At 42.8% G+C, this 17,446-nt stretch overlaps 1 protein-coding gene across 1 annotated transcript in view; it reads right to left on the bottom strand.

Annotated features, from left to right (window-relative positions):
- Positions 1–793: 793 nt before the first annotated feature.
- LOC311127022 (condensin complex subunit 1-like) overlaps positions 794–17,446 on the bottom strand; it is a 30,065-nt gene continuing 13,412 nt past the window's right edge. The window contains exons 20-32 of the mRNA XM_084158762.1: positions 8,686–8,761; positions 8,342–8,563; positions 7,947–8,116; positions 7,318–7,429; positions 7,115–7,238; positions 6,829–6,984; positions 3,579–3,756; positions 3,319–3,413; positions 2,895–2,975; positions 2,339–2,522; positions 1,899–2,073; positions 1,634–1,750; positions 794–1,352 (exon numbers count right to left, since the gene is read on the bottom strand). Coding sequence (XP_084014888.1) covers positions 1,270–1,352; positions 1,634–1,750; positions 1,899–2,073; positions 2,339–2,522; positions 2,895–2,975; positions 3,319–3,413; positions 3,579–3,756; positions 6,829–6,984; positions 7,115–7,238; positions 7,318–7,429; positions 7,947–8,116; positions 8,342–8,563; positions 8,686–8,761 — 1,773 coding nt within the window. The 3' untranslated portion in view covers positions 794–1,269. The remainder of the gene's footprint in view (positions 1,353–1,633; positions 1,751–1,898; positions 2,074–2,338; positions 2,523–2,894; positions 2,976–3,318; positions 3,414–3,578; positions 3,757–6,828; positions 6,985–7,114; positions 7,239–7,317; positions 7,430–7,946; positions 8,117–8,341; positions 8,564–8,685; positions 8,762–17,446) is intronic.

The following is a 17,446-nucleotide window of genomic DNA, read 5'->3' as shown; positions in this document are numbered from 1 at the left end:
TCCTTCAAGACTGTTTGGAAAAGCATTCCAGGTGAAGCTGGTTGAGAGAATGCCAAGAGTGTGCCAAAGCTGTCATCAAGGCAAAGGTGTGCTATTTGAAGAATCTCAAATATAAAATATATTTGGATTTGTTTAACACTTTCTTGGTTACATGATTCAATGTGTTATTTCATAGTTTTGATGTCTTCACTATTAAAAATAAAGAAAAACCCTTGAATGAGTAGGTGTCCAAACTTTTGACTGGTGATATATATATATATATATATATATATATATATATATATATATATATATATATATATAACATGTTTCCAAGAAAAGTGAAAAAAATGATTTTCTAAGTGCAAAATTGTCCTCTGTAGTAGTCAATATGTAAATATGAAAAAGTAACATTAGTAAATGGGTACAGTAGGTGAAAAACAGTTTCGGCATCCGGGTGTCCACTACAGAGGACATTTCTGGGAAAGCTTATTTAGCTATTATTTAATGTGAGAAGAAAAAAATCACAGACCTGACAACTCACTTAGCTATTCCTGAGTTATTCACTTACTAGAAACAATTTGAATAAACTCAGATGATTACACTTATTTTCATAAAATGTGTACTTTAACAGCAGCCATTTTCCTAAGAAACAGGAAGATAAAGTCAAGGTCACACCCCCACACGTGATATAATTGAAAAACCCAATGTCCTCTCAAACAGGATTTAGTGGCTTGTATGGCCTCAGATACAGACCAAGAACTGATGTCCACTAGAGATGACAAAAATGAATTGCTGGGTCTCAGGAGGATTTAGGTTAAAACTGTTTAACAGGTTTAATAACAGGTGGGATTACATAATATTTCAAACTGGCAGAAATAGGAGAGCATGGAAGATTGTGAAAGAGTAAGAACAGTAGCAACACTGTCTAGCCAAGCTGTGACAGTCCACCAACCTGAACACACACTATTTCACTGACCAAACACACATAATGCAAGAGGGGCATTCAATACTCCTTGTAATGAGGGCATAAATCTGACTCCACTTGCAAACACACACATGGATGACAGAGGTTGTGTGGTTCACACCAAAGGTTTATTAAAAGTCTTGATTCAGCTACATCAGTTACAAAAAGACTGAGTCAAAGTACTTAGTGCTGACAAGAGCAACAATACAAAACATTTATAAAAAATTAAAAATAAGTAGAGATTTGAAACTTTAAAAGATGACAAAACAATAGAACATGTGACATACAAACTAAAAGCAGAGGAAGAGAGGATGAGAGAGGGATCAGTGTCGGAGACGAGCACGTCGAGAGGTGCGGGCGATGGGTGTGGTCACCTTGGGTGTCTCGCTCTCTGCCATGACAGCGTCTGATTGGGTGAAAACAAACAAATATCAGTGACGTGTTCATTTGAGCAGGAACAACTAACCAGATGTTCCCAACAGTAAATGCTATGAAATTGCAAGGATTAAGACAAATATGACATTTCATTCACTGGGCCCAAGTGTATTCCATGACAACATCCTGGGAAGCCAGCACCAAAAATCTACTGAAAGCATGAATCAGTTTATATGCTTTCCATCAATTTAAATGAAAAGCACTGCCAACACTCAGACTAAAACAGCTTGTACTGTTAGAAAGTGCAGACACCTTCTTCCTCTTCGTCACTGCTGAAGGTGATAACAGCTTTCTTAGAGGACTTCCGGGTAGGTTTGGGGGTCACAAAGCTATCGTCATGGCGACTGGATACAGAGGGCTTGGCTTGACCTTTGAGGGGAGAGAAATGAAGAATGAGGGACAGAAAGAGAATCATGGAACATTAGCTAAAGTATATGTAACTGGCAAAAAAAAAAAAAAAAAAAGAGGGAACAATTCACTGTCTACCAGAAAAGGAACTACAAGTGTGCGCGCTGACCTCTCTTGGGCCTGCCACCCCGTCCCTTGTTGGGTAGCGGTGTGTTTGTGGTGGTGTTTTGGCTGGGCCCTGCTCCCTCGGAACGGTTCTTCTCCTCCATCTCAGAGCTCTCTACGTTCTCCAGTCCCCGGGTGTGGACCGCCGTCAGACGCTTCTCAAACTCCTCCACCTGGGCCTGGGCACAAAGAAGAGACAGCAGAATCAGAATGACTGTCAGAACAATACCCGGCATTAATTTAGAGGCAGAGTCAAGAAATCAGAAATAAGTCTGGATAGTCAGAAAGAGTCAAGATAATGCATAGTCTCTCACTTGTCCCAAGTTCAGTGTTATGTATATCTGAATGGGGGGAGGGGGAGCTAAGGGCTTTCTTATGTCGTTTGAACAGCTGTGAAAAATTATTCTGCTGGTCAATACATATGACCACCATCATCATCAGTACCTTGAGCTGTGGCTTGGCTCCTCGGCGTAGCTTAGCGGTGATGGAGAGGAGAGGCTGGTAGACTCCTGTCTCAGTCAGCTTGTCGCTGTAACACTCCCAACACTCCTGGAGCCTCTTCAGCCCTCGCTCACACATAGACAGCAGAGACAGAGACACGGCCAGGTCACACCACTGACGCTCAGTCCTGGAGAGAGAATTGGGGGGAGGGGGGGAGAGAGGTGGGGGCGGAGTGAGACAGAGGAAATTTGATTATTTACTTAGAACAAATAGTATTTCAAGAACAGAGGAAGTCTGACCTGGCATTTGGAAAAATCATATTCTCCGCCCATGGTCTCGCTGATTCACTCTGTGTGTCTGTCTGTGGCTTAATCTAAAATGCCCTTTCTGTGGAGGTCTGTGCTTTGAATGACGAGCCAGAAAGACAGTTGGCTCTGAGTTCGCTGAACAGATGACCCAGGCCTCGAATACTCCTGAGACAGAGGAACTAATGCCAGCAGTTATGACACGGAGTGGGAGAATAGAAATGAGGAGATAGGAAGGAAGACGTGCTGCTCACTTTGCTGTCCTGAAGCGCTGACACAGCTTCTCCACCAGAGACTCAGTCTGTCTCTCCTTAGTGATGTAGGAAAATAGCTGCCTGAAAACAGAGACAAAGGAGGGAACCATTAAAATACCACTCACATATTAGCATCCCATTTCCATGTTATTCAGCTCTCAGCGCAACAGGTTTCAAACCAGAGTCACGTGTGACCCCTGCCTGCCAAGTCAACAACAGAGTGTGTAAAGCCTGGGAGAGAACACAGTGGGCGACAGACACACAAGTTAAGTAGCCCTCAGATTATTAAAGTCGCGCTCACGGGTATTTGAATAACAGAACAATGACTCCCTGCCAGACACACACTATACTGATCACTACACTCAACATACACAGTGAGAGCAGAAGAGGCACACAGCTCACAGTGTGGACACACTTCACTCACTTCATGATGGTGTGGAAGTCTTCCTCGTTCATGCCCCTCTCTGGGTCTGACAGTCTGCTGATGATGTCTGGGAGCAGGTTGTAGATAGCATTGTCCTGGGAGGAGACGAGACAAAGGAGACGCCACTGTCTAGTTTAGAACATTGGAGGATCCATTCCCTCAGTCTACGTAAAAGGTCCCCAAACACACCAACTCAGATTTATTTATATTCCAATCAAATAGAAATGGCCTGTGTGTGAAATTAATGCTGTTGTGTGTACCTTGGAGGCGAGCTCGTTGAAGAAGTTGAGTGCGAGGCTGGCGATGTGTGTCTGGGGGTCGATGAGCAGCACGGCCACCTCGCTGACCTGACCTTTGACCTTCAGCACATCCTTCAGCACTAGCTGGGTCAGAACAGTCACCGCTGTCTGCCTAACCGCCGGGTTCTCATCACTCAGCCTGGGCAGGGGAGACGGGGACATATTATAAGACGAGACGAGGACGTTATATGACGAAACAATATTATTTAAATGGAATGCAGGTTTACGCTCTAATCAGGATCAGCTGGGATACCATGTAACAGAGACTAACCAATCAATGACATGTTAGATTCAGCAATCACCTACCAGGGTGAAAATACGACCAGCAATACATTGGACCTGGAGGCTTAGAAGCCAATACCCCTGACTGGCATAGACCACCGCAGTGTCTCCCTGGCCTCCATTGTTCTAACCAGGGGAATTAATTAACCGCATACATTGGGAAGTGATGTGAGGCCAGGGGAAAAAAAAAACTATATATGCAACTTCTCCTCCAGTAGTGGATTAGGACGTTTTGCAGCGGAACCAGACTCGTGTGTGTGGTCTGCTATACATTAGACGGTCATAAGCCACAGCTTCAGTATAAGTAACTAGGCCTGTAAAACAGTGCATTACAATTAGAGTAAAGTATGTGTAATACCCTTATCAGGCCTCTCCCAGGGAGGGCTGTGTCTTTGAGGAAACCCAACACAATGGAGGTGTGTGGGAGACAATTACTGAACGCTATGCAACACTTACCATTAGGAAAAACCTGCGGATTAGTGTTCATAGTGAAAAGCACTATTCATCTGAAAACAATAACCAAGCATCATAATAATTAGCACTATACAAAGACAAAAACTGAACTTGTGGAATGAAGAGAGATAACACATTGTAATTATACTTTCAATGGGAGAGAGGGGGTATGGCTTCAGTGCATCTCAATGTGGGAGGAACAACCACCAATCATCATTAAGCTTTCTTCAATTAAGTCCCCATCCTTCCTACGGAGTATAACCTATGGCATCACCTGAAACTATCCCCTTGTTTCTCCCTCCGATCTACACATTGTATAATTATACCACCATCAACTAGTTCTGGACACAATCAGAACATTGAGGGAGGAGACATGCCAGTAATTCAAGTTGTTCTAGGCCTTACATGTCTTAGACAATTCTAGTTATTTTTGTTCAGTTCAAATGGTTTTATTTTTGAGAGTGAGTGCGCACGAGCAGACCATGGTTGCCACAGTCCAGAAGAGCGGTTGGAGTTCTGAAGTGCACAGTACACTGTGCTGAGTCGCTATAGCAACATCAGCAGAGGTCTTGCATTAAAGAACATAATTGGTTAAGGAAAACTGTGATAAATAAAAAAGTATATCAGTTTCACTTAAGGACCAAAGGATTGACAGCCGTCCCATATAGATTGCAAAATAGTTGGGAAGAGATCTTTGACGTACCGATCCCATGGCATAGTGTTTATGAACTGACACGCAAAACGACACCGGATTCAAAAATTAGAATCTTTCAATTTAAATTATATAAAATTCTTGCTACCAATAGAATGTTATTTATATGGGGGATACAATCTTCCCAGCTCTGCAGATTTTGCTGTGAAGAGATAGAATCATTAGATCATTTGTTTTGGTTCTGTCCATTTGTAGCTTGTTTTTGGACACAGGTCCAGGAATGGCTAAAGGATTGCAATATTTACCTGGAACTAACCTTGCAGATAGCATTACTGGGTGATCTGAAAAGTCATAGTCAATCAATCAATAATATAATAATACTTTTAGCAAAAATGTTTATTTTTAATTCACAATCTGTAGAAGCAATGAGAATAGAAAGGTTCAGAACTTTTGTAAAACATCACAGTACGGTTGAAATATATATGGCAAATAGAAATCCTATATGGATGTGTTAAGAGATAGATGGGAGGTATTGAATAGAGTTGAAGGATGGGACTAATAACAAATAACAACAAATAATAACAAAGATAGCTAATAATGTAAGCATACTGTGTCCATAATAAGTATATAGGTTGTATGTTGGGAGCTTTTGGGAAAGAGCACAGTTAGAAAGATATGGCATTTAGAAGCAAACCGGATGGACATCATGAAAATGATCGGAGAGGTTGAGAGTAGAAGTTCAGGAGCAAAAAAATAAATAAATAAATATATATATATATATATATATATATATATAGATATAGATATAGAATTATTGTAAAATTAACTCTGTCCATAAGGTGTAGATAGTAAGTATAGACCGGAAGTAGAGGCCTGGGCGTTGTTGTTCACTAATTTACTCCAAGTAGGGAAAGGATGGTGGGGTTGAAAAGTAATAAAGGGGAATATATATATAAAAAATAAAAAAAAACATGGGGGGATTGGAAGTGATGCAGACAATTACATTGATAGAAGATACAATCTATCTGCAATATTAAGCTGATCCACCCCCCCCCCCAAAAAAATAAAAAAACATAAAAAAATAAAATAAAAAAAACATCAGCAGAGGTCAGAATGCTAGAGAAGGACGTGACAGAATTTTCCAACGCTTCGTATTGTTTTTCCCCCTGTTATGAACATATGGAAATAACTTTTTCGATCAACTGGTTCAGTAGACTGCAGCAGCAGAAGGACTTGAGCGTCTGAAGGAACAACATTAGCAGACAGGGAACAAGCTTGTAGCCCTCAGCCAGCCTCATCTAATTGCCATGTTTACCAAAATAAAAAATCCACACAATCCATAGTACACACAGCTGGGTAATTAAATAAAGATCAGCTTGTTTGCTACTGCCATATTCTAAACTATAAACAAGTTCTATTAGCTGCTTGGTTAATCTTTAGTCACTGAATGACAGTGCATTGTGGGGGTGCACACCTGTTATAGAGCCTCTGGGTTCAGGTGTGTGTTACCTGGCGTAGAGCCTCTGGGTTCAGGTGTGTGTTACCTGGCGTAGAGCCTCTGGGTTCAGGTGTGTGTTACCTGGCGTAGAGCCTCTGGGTTCAGGTGTGTGTTACCTGGCGTAGAGCCCCTGGGTTCAGGTGTGTGTTACCTGGCGTAGAGCCCCTGGGTTCAGGTGTGTGTTACCTGGCGTAGAGCCCCTGGGTTCAGGTGTGTTTTACCTGTTATAGAGCCTCTGGGTTCAGGTGTGTTGCCTGTTATAGAGCCTCTGGGTTCAGGTGTGTGTTACCTGTTATAGAGGCTCTGGGTTCAGGTGTTTGGATTACCTGGTGTAGAGGTTCTGAGTCCAGGGCTCCAGGATGTTTGGGAAGCGGACGGTGAGATCTCCCAGGCCGATGATGGCGTTGGCCCGGACGACGGGCAGAGAGGAACGCTCCAGCACCGTGAATAGGAGACGGATGTGCTCCTCACACACTGACGGACTGAGAGAGGAGAGGGGGCAGAGGTTAAACACGCAGCAGGAGAGGGCTGAAGTTACAACACACAGACAACACAGCCATACCACACAAAGGAAAATTATAGAAAAACAATGTAGTCTGAGGTGAGTCTGACCTGATCATCATGTACTGTGAGAGGGCCAGGCAGGCAGCGGTGGTGAGCTGGGGGTGGCAGTATCTCCCTGGGGAACTACACACCCTCACCAGCAGGGGCAGGAACGAGCACAACAGGTTCTCCTCTGACAGAGAGGGGGGATGTGGTTGTCAAGGCAACTAAATCACATCAGGAAAAATGAGAAAAAGTTAGGCCTTTCTTACCAGCCAGCAGCTCAGTCTCACAGATCTTCCTGATCAGCTCTGCCTCTGTGTCCTCAGCAGAAGCACCCATCAACCCAAGTTCCTCCTCCACAGAACTGTCATTGGCCGCTTGCTGTGGGAAACATGGATCATGACCGTTGATTAAAAACTCCCTGTTCATGTCTTCTTGTCTACTGGAAAGTTAGAGCGATTTAATCTAAAAGGAGCAACTTGGAAGAAGTTAGCTATTGTTCTAAGCCCCCTGATGGGAAGAATCATCAAGCCCTGTCAATCACTGTGTTGCGTGACCAAAATTAAACTCATCAAGCTTTTCCCAGGGAGCAAAGTCACTGATTGGCAAGATAATAATCGTGCTCACCAGGAGACTCACATGGTCTCTTCACTAATCAACATCCTGTTCTGATAACATTTGGTTTATGAAATGCAATGAGAATCAATTTGACACATTCTAAAAGCTTCTTAAACCCAGAACATTTTTATAAATCTAGCAGTCTCATTACCACTAGGTTTGCAGTATCCTAATCTCATGATTGACCATTATGTGAATTATTGCCATCATTAGTTTGGATTGCCTAAAAATACTGGACATCATAAATGTTGTGTTCTCATTCCATGTCAGACCGACTGACCTTTGCCTTACGGGAGGGTCCCTTGGCCTTCTCCTCCCTCTCTTCGGTCTCTCCTCTCCTCCTCCGCAGCTCAGAGCTGACGCTGCGCTCCAGGTGGGACACCTGCCAGAACGCCACGCAGCCACACAGAGAAAGCAGCTGGGCCAGGGACGCGCAGCTCACTGCAGGGACTAGAGGGACAGGGGCACACATCACTATAACACTGTACTGATCATAATGTACTAATACAAAATACTAGTCATCATAATACGCTAGAACACTGGCACAGGTTCAACAACTAGGCACAGTGAAAGAGAACCAGACAACTGTAGAAAGTAATCTGTTTATACTACTTTGTGAAGTTGTTTTACCAGAGTGCACTAACTTTCTAAATAAATATCCACCCAGTCGCTCACCTTGTTCTCCCTGCTCCTCAGGGTCCGGAGATGCACCTTGCAATTGGCTGACATCCTTGTTTGCTAACATCTCCCCGCCCTCTGCGATCTGGTCCAATAGCAGGCGAGAGCAGCGCTGGAGGAGGTGGGAGCAGAGCTGGTCTGGGGACTCGGCCAGGAAGTACAGCAGACGGACAGCCTGCTCCATGAAGCTCTGCCAATGAGGGTCCGCCATCACCACACCTGAGGCGGGACAAGACACACAGTCAGTAAGACACAGTCAGGGACAGAGACACTACATTCTTCCACTCAAGAGATGGTGTGTGTGTGTGTGTGTGTGTGTGTGTGTGTGTGTGTGTGTGTACCTTCAGCGATGGCCTGTGTGAGGCAGGTAAAGAGCTGGTGGTCCTGAGGCAGTCTGAATGGAGGTCCTTTGGATTGCTGGGGGGGAGGGACACAATTCAACTCAATCACGTCACACACTTCAAACATTAAGAGTGACCTCTATAGGGCTGACCCCATTTAGTTGGCTGGTCGATTGTTTAGTCAATAGGCTGTTAGAGATTTCTTTAGACAAGCAGTTGCAAATATATATTTTTCATGGTGCACAAGACACCTGTCTGATTCCTGCCTGTCTCAATGGACTAAACCATTGCAGAGGCCACAGTTCATCACTCGAAGACATGAGCTACTGAAATTGGTTATATTTTGTAAGAATAATGGTGCAACACTAATAAATATAATATTATTTTACCCAAAAAAATGTGCTTTCTCCCGCAATGGATAGCGGTCGCTGTCCGCGGTTCTGAAATGTCATCTTTAGTGTGCCGTTGAATTGGTTCCTTTCCCTCTATGTTGCTATGTGCATAATAGCGAAGTTAACCAGCAAACTGGTGTTGAGAACAATGTGGCGGAGGCAGCAGCGGAGTGAGGACACGAGAAAACAGCCCTTGCCTTAATTGTCTAAGAAAATTGAGGAGAGGGGAAACCAACTTAATTAGGTATATAATCTATAGCCCAACTTAAAACGTGCCTGGCTTTATAAAATCATCCATATCTACAGAAATAAGACTGATCCTGTTTGTTGCCAGTTTGAGTTTGCTTAAATAGCCTACCGATTCAGTGAGCACCAAGCCCCACAACCACAAAATGTAGGATAAAGCAATTTGAAAAATTTGGCTGTTTTTAATCTTTGCTATGATGTAATAAAGGCTTTAGATTTTTTCGTTAGAACAGTCTCTGGTATTACTTACAATTTAGTGTTGTTTACACTGTTCCAAACAGGCAGAAAACTAATATTGTAATCTAACAGGACCTGTTTGTCACACATAATATGCACACAGCTCTTGATCCTATACCCTTATTTTTCGTCATCTCCTTAATCATCATCATAAGTAATGTCATTATCATTAGCAGGAATCTTATAGTAGCCTTTTATAACCACCATTGAGCTGTAGGCCTAAGAGCGCATCCTGTTTAGTATTAATACTGTAACCTACTTATGCCTATATTTCAATATATAGGCTACTATAGAAATCAATAATTCGTTCATATCGTCACACAGCATACGAGTCATTCATGCTTTGAAATGCCATCAAGGATTTTAGTTTTAAAATGAAATAAAGGGAGCTTTGGATAATTAGCCTAACCAATAAATAATCTGCAATTCACACAACTGTTTAGTCTTTGCTGTAATAAAGGCATATATATATATATATATATATATATATATATATATATATATATATATATATATATATATACACATATACACACACACACAGTGGGGAGAACAAGTATTTGATACACTGCCGATTTTGCAGGTTTTCCTACTTACAAAGCATGTAGGGGTCTGTAATTTTTATCATAGGTACACTTCAACTGTGAGAGAAGGAATCTAAAACAAAAATCCAGAAAATCACATTGTATGATTAAGTAATTAATTTGCATTTTATTGCATGACATAAGTATTTGATACATCAGAAAAGCAGAACTTAATATTTGGTACAGAAACCTTTGTTTGCAATTACAGAGATCATACGTTTCCTGTAGGTCTTGACCAGGTTTGCACACACTGCAGAAGGGACTTTGGCCCACTCCTCCATACAGACCTTCTCCAGATCCTTCAGGTTTCGGGGCTGTCGCTGGGCAATACGGACTTTCAGCTCCCTCCAAAGATTTTCTATTGGGTTCAGGTCTGGAGACTGGCTAGGCCACTCCAGGACCTTGAGATGCTTCTTACGGAGCCACTCCTTAAGTTGCCCTGGCTGTGTGTTTTGGGTCGTTGTCATGCTGGAAGACCCAGCCACGACCCATCTTCAATGCTCTTACTGAGGGAAGGAGGTTGTTGGCCAAGATCTCGCGATACATGGCCCCATCCATCCTCCCTCCCCTCAATACGGTGCAGTCGTCCTGTCCCCTTTGCAGAAAAGCATCCCCAAAGAATGATGTTTCCACCTCCATGCTTCACGGTTGGGATGGTGTTCTTGGGGTTGTACTCATCCTTCTTCTTCCTCCAAACACGGCGAGTGGAGTTTAGACCAAAAAGCTCTATTTTTGTCTCATCAGACCACATTACCTTTTCCCATTCCTCCTCTGGATCATCCAAATGGTCATTGGCAAACTTCAGACGGGCCTGGACATGCGCTGGCTTGAGCAGGGGGACCTTGCGTGCGCTGCAGGATTTTAATCCATGACGGCGTAGTGTGTTACTAATGGTTTTCTTTGAGACTGTGGTCCCAGCTCTCTTCAGGTCATTGACCAGGTCCTGCCATGTAGTTCTGGGCTGATCCCTCACCTTCCTCATGATCATTGATGCCCCACGAGGTGAGATCTTGCATGGAGCCCCAGACCGAGGGTGATTGACCGTCATCTTGAACTTCTTCCATTTTCTAATAATTGCGCCAACAGTTGTTGCCTTCTCACCAAGCTGCTTGCCTATTGTCCTGTAGCCCATCCCAGCCTTGTGCAGGTCTACAATTTTATCCCTGATGTCCTTACACAGCTCTCTGGTCTTGGCCATTGTGGAGAGGTTGGAGTCTGTTTGATTGAGTGTGTGGACAGGTGTCTTTTATACAGGTAACGAGTTCAAACAGGTGCAGTTAATACAGGTAATGAGTGCAGAACAGGAGGGCTTCTTAAAGAAAAACTAACAGGTCTGTGAGAGCCGGAATTCTTACTGGTTGGTAGGTGATCAAATACTTATGTCATGCAATAAAATGCAAATTAATTACTTAAAAATCATACAATGTGATTTTCTGGATTTTTGTTTTAGATTCCGTCTCTCACAGTTGAAGTGTACCTATGATAAAAAATTACAGACCTCTACATGCTTTGTAAGTAGGAAAACCTGCAGCGTATCAAATACTTGTTCTCCCCACTGTATGTATACATACATACCACACAGTTGAAGTCAGAAGTTTACATACAACTCTGTTTTTCACAATTCCTGACATTTAGTCCTAGTAAGAATTCCCTGTATCACAATTCCAGTGGGTCAAATAGATCCCAGAACAACAGCAAAAGGACCTTGTGAAGATGCTGGAGGAAATAGGTACTAAAGTATCTATATCCACAGTAAAGCGAGTCCTATATCGATATAACCTGAAAGGCCGCTCAGCAAGGAAGAAGCCACTGCTCTAAAACCGCCATAAAAAAGCCAGACTACAGTTTGCAACTGCACATGGGGACAAATATCGTACTTTTTGGAGAAATGTCCTCTTGTCTGATGAAACAACAATAGAACTGTTATGTTTGGATGAAAAAGGGGAAACGCTTGCAAGCCGAAGAACACCATCCCAACAGTGAAGCACAGGGGTGGCAGCATCATGCTGTGGGGGTGCTTTGCTGCAGGAGGGACTGGTGCACTTTACAAAATAGATGGCATTATGAGGAAGGAAAATTATGTAGATATATTGAAGCAACATCTCAAGACATCAGTCAGGAAGTTAAAGCTTGGTCGCAAATGGGTCTTCCAAATGAACAATGACCCCAAGCAAACTTCCAAAGTTGTGGCAAAATGGCTTAAGGACAACAAAGTCAAGGTATTGGAGTGGCCATCACAAAGCCCTGTCCTCAGTCCTACAGAAAATGTGTGGGCAGAACTGAAAGAGTGTGCGGCATCCTGTAGCTCAGTTGGTAGAGCATGGCGCTTGCAACGCCAGGGTTGTGGGTTCGATTCCCACGGGGGGCCAGTATGAAAAAGGTGTGCACTCACTAACTGTAAGTCGCTCTGGATAAGAGCGTCTGCTAAATGACTAAAATGTAAAAATGTGCGAGCAAGGAGGCCTACAAACCTGACTCAGTTACACCAGCTCTGTCAGGAGGAATGGGCCAAAATTCACCCAACTTATTGTGGGAAGCTTGTGGAAGGCTACCCGAAACATTTGACCCAAGTTAAACAATTTAAAGGCAATGCTACCAAATACTAATTGAGTGTATGTAAACTTCTGACCCACTGGGAATGTGATGAAATAAATAAAAAGCTGAAATAAATCACTCCACTATTATTCTGACATTTCACATTGTTAAAATAAAGTGGTGATCCTAACTGACCTAAAATAGGGAATTTCTACTAGGATTAAACGTCAGGAATTGTGCAAAACTGAGTTTAGTTGTATTTGGCTAAGGTGTATGTAAACTTCCGACTTCAACTGTATACACACACACACATACAGTGCCTTTGGAAATTATTCAGACACCTTGACTTTACCCATTTTGTTACGTTACAGCCTTATTCTAAAATTGATTTTTTTATTTATTCTCAGCAATCTACACACAATACCCCATAATGATAAAGCAATAACAGGATTAGAATTTTAGCAAATGTATAAAAAAAATAAAACAGAAATACCTTATTTACATAAGTATTCAGACCCTTTGCTATGAGACTCGAAATTGAGCATCCTGTTTCCATTGATCATCCTTGAGATGTTTCTACAGCAGTTGTGTGTAAAGCCACACAACTGTCTATATAAGGTCCCACAGTTGACAGTGCATGTCAGAGCAAAAACCAAGCCATGAGGTCGAAGGAATTGTCCGTAGAGCTCCGGGACAGGATTGTGTCGAGGCACAGATCTGGGGAAGGGTATCAAAAACATTTCTGCAGCATTGACGGTCCCCCAAGAACACAGTGGCCTCCATTCTTAAATGGAAGAAGTATGGAACCACCAAGACTCTTCTTAGAGCTGGCCGCCCGGGCCAAACTGAGCAATCGGGGAAGAAGGGCCTTGGTCATGGGAGAACCTTCCAGAAGGACAACCATCTCTGCAGCACTCCACCAATCAGGCCTTTATGGTAGAGTGGCCAGACAGAAGCCACTCCTCAGTAAAAAGGCACATGACAGCCCGCTTGGAGTTTGCCAAAAGGCACCTAAAGACTGTCAGACAATGAGAAAGCTTCTTGAACAGCTCTGGAGAGACCTGAAAATAGCTGTGTAGCAACGCTCCCCATGCAACCGGACAGAGCTTGAGAGGATCTGCAGAGAAGAATGGGAGAAACTCCCCAAATACAGGTGTACCAAGCTTTTAGCGTCATACCCAAGAAGACTCGATGCTGTAATCGCTGCCGAAGGTGCTTCAACAAAGTACTGAGTAAAGGGTCTGAATACTTCTGTAAATGTGATCTGTTTTTTATTTTTAATAAATTAGCAAACATTTCAAATAATCAGTTTTCGCTTTGTCATTATGGGGTATTGTGTAGATTGAGGAGGGAAAAACTACTATTTAATCAATTTTAGAATAAGGCTGTAACGTAACAAAATGTGAAAATGTAAAGAGGTCTCAATACTTTCCGAGGGCACTCGAAGTATGTGTATATACACAATACTGTTCAAAAGTTTGGGGTCACTTAGAAATGTCCTTGTTTTCTAAAGAAAAGCAATTTTTTTGTCCATTAAAATAACATCAAATTGATCAGAAATACAGTGTAGACATTGTTAATGTTGTAAATGGCTATTGTAGCTGGAAACGGCTGATTTTTTATGGAATATCTACATAGGCGTACAGAGGCCCATTATCAGCAACCAACAGTCCTGTGTTCCAATGGCACGTTGTGTTTGCTAATCCAAGTTGATCATTTAAAAAGGCTAATTGATCATTAGATACATTTAAATAAATAAAAATACATACATTAGTCATTTAGCAGACGCTCTTATCCAGAGCGACTTACAGGCGCAATTAGGGTTAAGTGACTTGCTCAAGGCACAGACAGATTTTTCACCTAGTCGGCTCGGGGATTAGAATCAGCGACCTTTCGGTTACTGGCACAACGCTCTTAACCACTAAGCTACCTGCCCTTTTGCAATTATGTTAGCACAGCTGAAAACTGTTGTGCTGACTAAAGCAGCAACAAAACTGGCCTTCTTGAGATTAGTTGAGTATCTGGAGCATCAGCAATTGTGGGTTCGATTACAGGCTCAAAATGGCCAGAAACAAATAACTTTCTTCTGAAACTCGTCAGTCTATTCTTGTTCTGAGAAATGAAGGCTATTCCATGCGAGAAATTGCCAAGAAACTGAAGATCTCGTACAACGCTGTGTACTACTCCCTTCAAAGAACAGCGCAAACTGGCTCTAACCAGAATAGAAAGAGTGGGAGGCCCCAGTACACAACTGAATAAGAGGACAAATACCATATTTTCCGCACTATAAGGCGCACCAGAGTATAAGCCGCAGCAGCTAAATTGAATGATATTGAATGATGTGTACATATATAAGCCGCACTGGACTATAAGCCGCAGGTGTTTTAATGTTTAATTACCATATGTAAGGGTTCGTGCACAGAGGGGATTGTCGGGAAAGAGATGGCTGCTTGAGGAAGCTCCCATTTATTAACATTTCAACAAACAAGTTGCATAACGTATTCAAGTGTTACCATTTAGTGCAATAGTAGCTACAGAACATATACTGTGCTGTGTAAACTGTACTGTATCACACAGCGTTTCAGACACACAAACTTTTCAACTTTCATACTTAAACGGTGCGCTCCCAGCGCACATACCGGCAGTGATCTACAGCAGTGGTTTTCAACCAGTGGTCCTTGAGGGAGTGCTAGGGGTTCCCCAGCAAAATTAGTTAATAGCGTCACAATCATTTAACCACTTAACTTTGGTTATTTTTGAAAAACCTTGAAAAAGTGTGCACATCTTTGAATATTTATCTACATTATAGCCTACAGTAGTACCATAACAAAAAACAAAGCTTACAGCGCTTGACGAGGCAATATCAATGGCTAAATTAAATGTGTTTTTTTTAAAGTGCAAAATAAAGTGCCTGTAACACGACAGTAAGCGCGTAAGCCTAAAGTTGCAGCAACACGGCTGCTTAAAATATACGGTAATCAGCCTACCAGAAAAGTCATTAATCCTCGTCTTCATCTTTTTAGGCTAAGGTGCAGTACACGGCTGTAACCAGAAAAGTCAAGTCATTAATCCTCATCTCCGTCTTCTTCCTGCGTACTAAAACCACCAAAGTCCTCATCTTCAGTGTTGGAAACGAACAGGCTCAGGGTGGCTTCGTCAGCCACTCTCCTCTCTCCTTCGTTGTCGCTCTCAAAACCAACAAACTCCTCTTCGTCACTGTCGGAATCGAACAGCCTCTGAAGGGCCTCAGCTGTGGCGGCGTTCTCCTCTTCATCAAGCAGCAGTCCAGCCTTTCGGAACCCGTTAATGATCGTGGATGTTTTGACAGCCATATTGACTGCCTTTAACTTAAAAGCTGCATCATATGCATTTCTACGTTTGTTTTCCATAATGAGGGTTTGTGCATGAAAACTTCCTTTGCACAAACTGTCTCGCTCTCGTAATGTCTGTCTGTCTTGCTCTCGTTCTGTCTCTCGTACCACTCTCGGTTCCACTTTTACGCGCTACCTGTCTCACTCTTTTCCGGCCTCTAGCTTTTCCTGCTGGAGCCCGCCGCTTAAAGGTGGGGGGCGCGGATCGGTCATAGAGCCCATAGAGTTAAAGTTGGTAGACTGTAACCTGTAAATTCCATAGATTTAGGAGGTCTTCTAGTGGCCGTTAGCTGTAAAAATCCATAGATTAGCCGCACCGTTATATAAGCCGCAGGGTCGAAAAATGGGAAAAAAGGCGCGGCTTATAGTCCGAAAATTACGGTACATTAGAGTGTCTAGTTTGAGAAACAGACGCCTCACAGGTCCTCAACTGGCAACTTCATTAAATAGTACCCGCAAAACACCAGTCTCAACGTCAACAGTGAAGAGGCGACTCCGGGATGCTGACCTTCTAGGCAGAGTTGCAAAGAAAAAGCCATATCTCAAGACTGGCCAATAAAAATAAATGATTAAGATGGGCAAATGAACACAGACACTGGACTTTTTCCTTTGCAACTCTGCCTAGGTCAGCATCCCGGAGTCGCCTCTTCACTGTTGACGTTGAGACTGGTGTTTTGCGGGTACTATTTAATGAAGCTGCCAGTGTTACGGTGTTCAGTTTGTTATAACCAATTTATTGATGCGATTATGATAGGCTATAGGTCAGGACATATTGGTCAAGTGCATGCAATGCATACGTTCACATAAAGAGATCAAGGGTTGAGGGAATGTTTTTCCTAAACAAATTAGGTATTTCGGTAACAGAACTCCAGTCAGAAACAAGTAGGAAACGAAATGGCTGTAATTATGTTGCAGCTTCAGTATGGACAGTGCGATAAACACTTGCTGTGGTGCCTGTTCTCTGCAGCAGGGAGGAAAGAGAGACAACATGCGCCAGTCACAGGCACTTACCGTTTATTTTTTTAACACAGCACGGCCATCGGGCTCCCGCATGAGTCATTTGTGTGTCTTAATTATTTCATTTAAAAAAGCGTGCTTAAAGCATCAGACAAGCTCCGTGCATATATACTGAACCAAAATATAAAAACGCAACATGTTCATAAAAGAATATCAGTCAATTGAAATAAATTCATTAGGCCCCTACTCTATGGATTTCACGATTGTGCATAGGCTCACCCACTTGGGAGCCAGGACCAGCCAATCAGAATGAGTTTTCCCCATAATAAAAACAAAAATACTCCTCAGCATCCCCTCCCCCTCAGACAATCCCGCAGGTCAAGAAGCCAGATGTGGAGGTACTGGGCTGGTGTGGTTACATGTGGTCTGCGGTTGTGAG

Source organism: Coregonus lavaretus (assembly GCF_964263955.1).
Source record: "Coregonus lavaretus genome assembly, chromosome: 3".
Classification (NCBI taxonomy): Eukaryota; Metazoa; Chordata; class Actinopteri; order Salmoniformes; family Salmonidae; genus Coregonus; species Coregonus lavaretus.
Note: the sequence above shows the minus strand (reverse complement) of the source record. Positions and strands in the feature narration are given on the sequence as shown.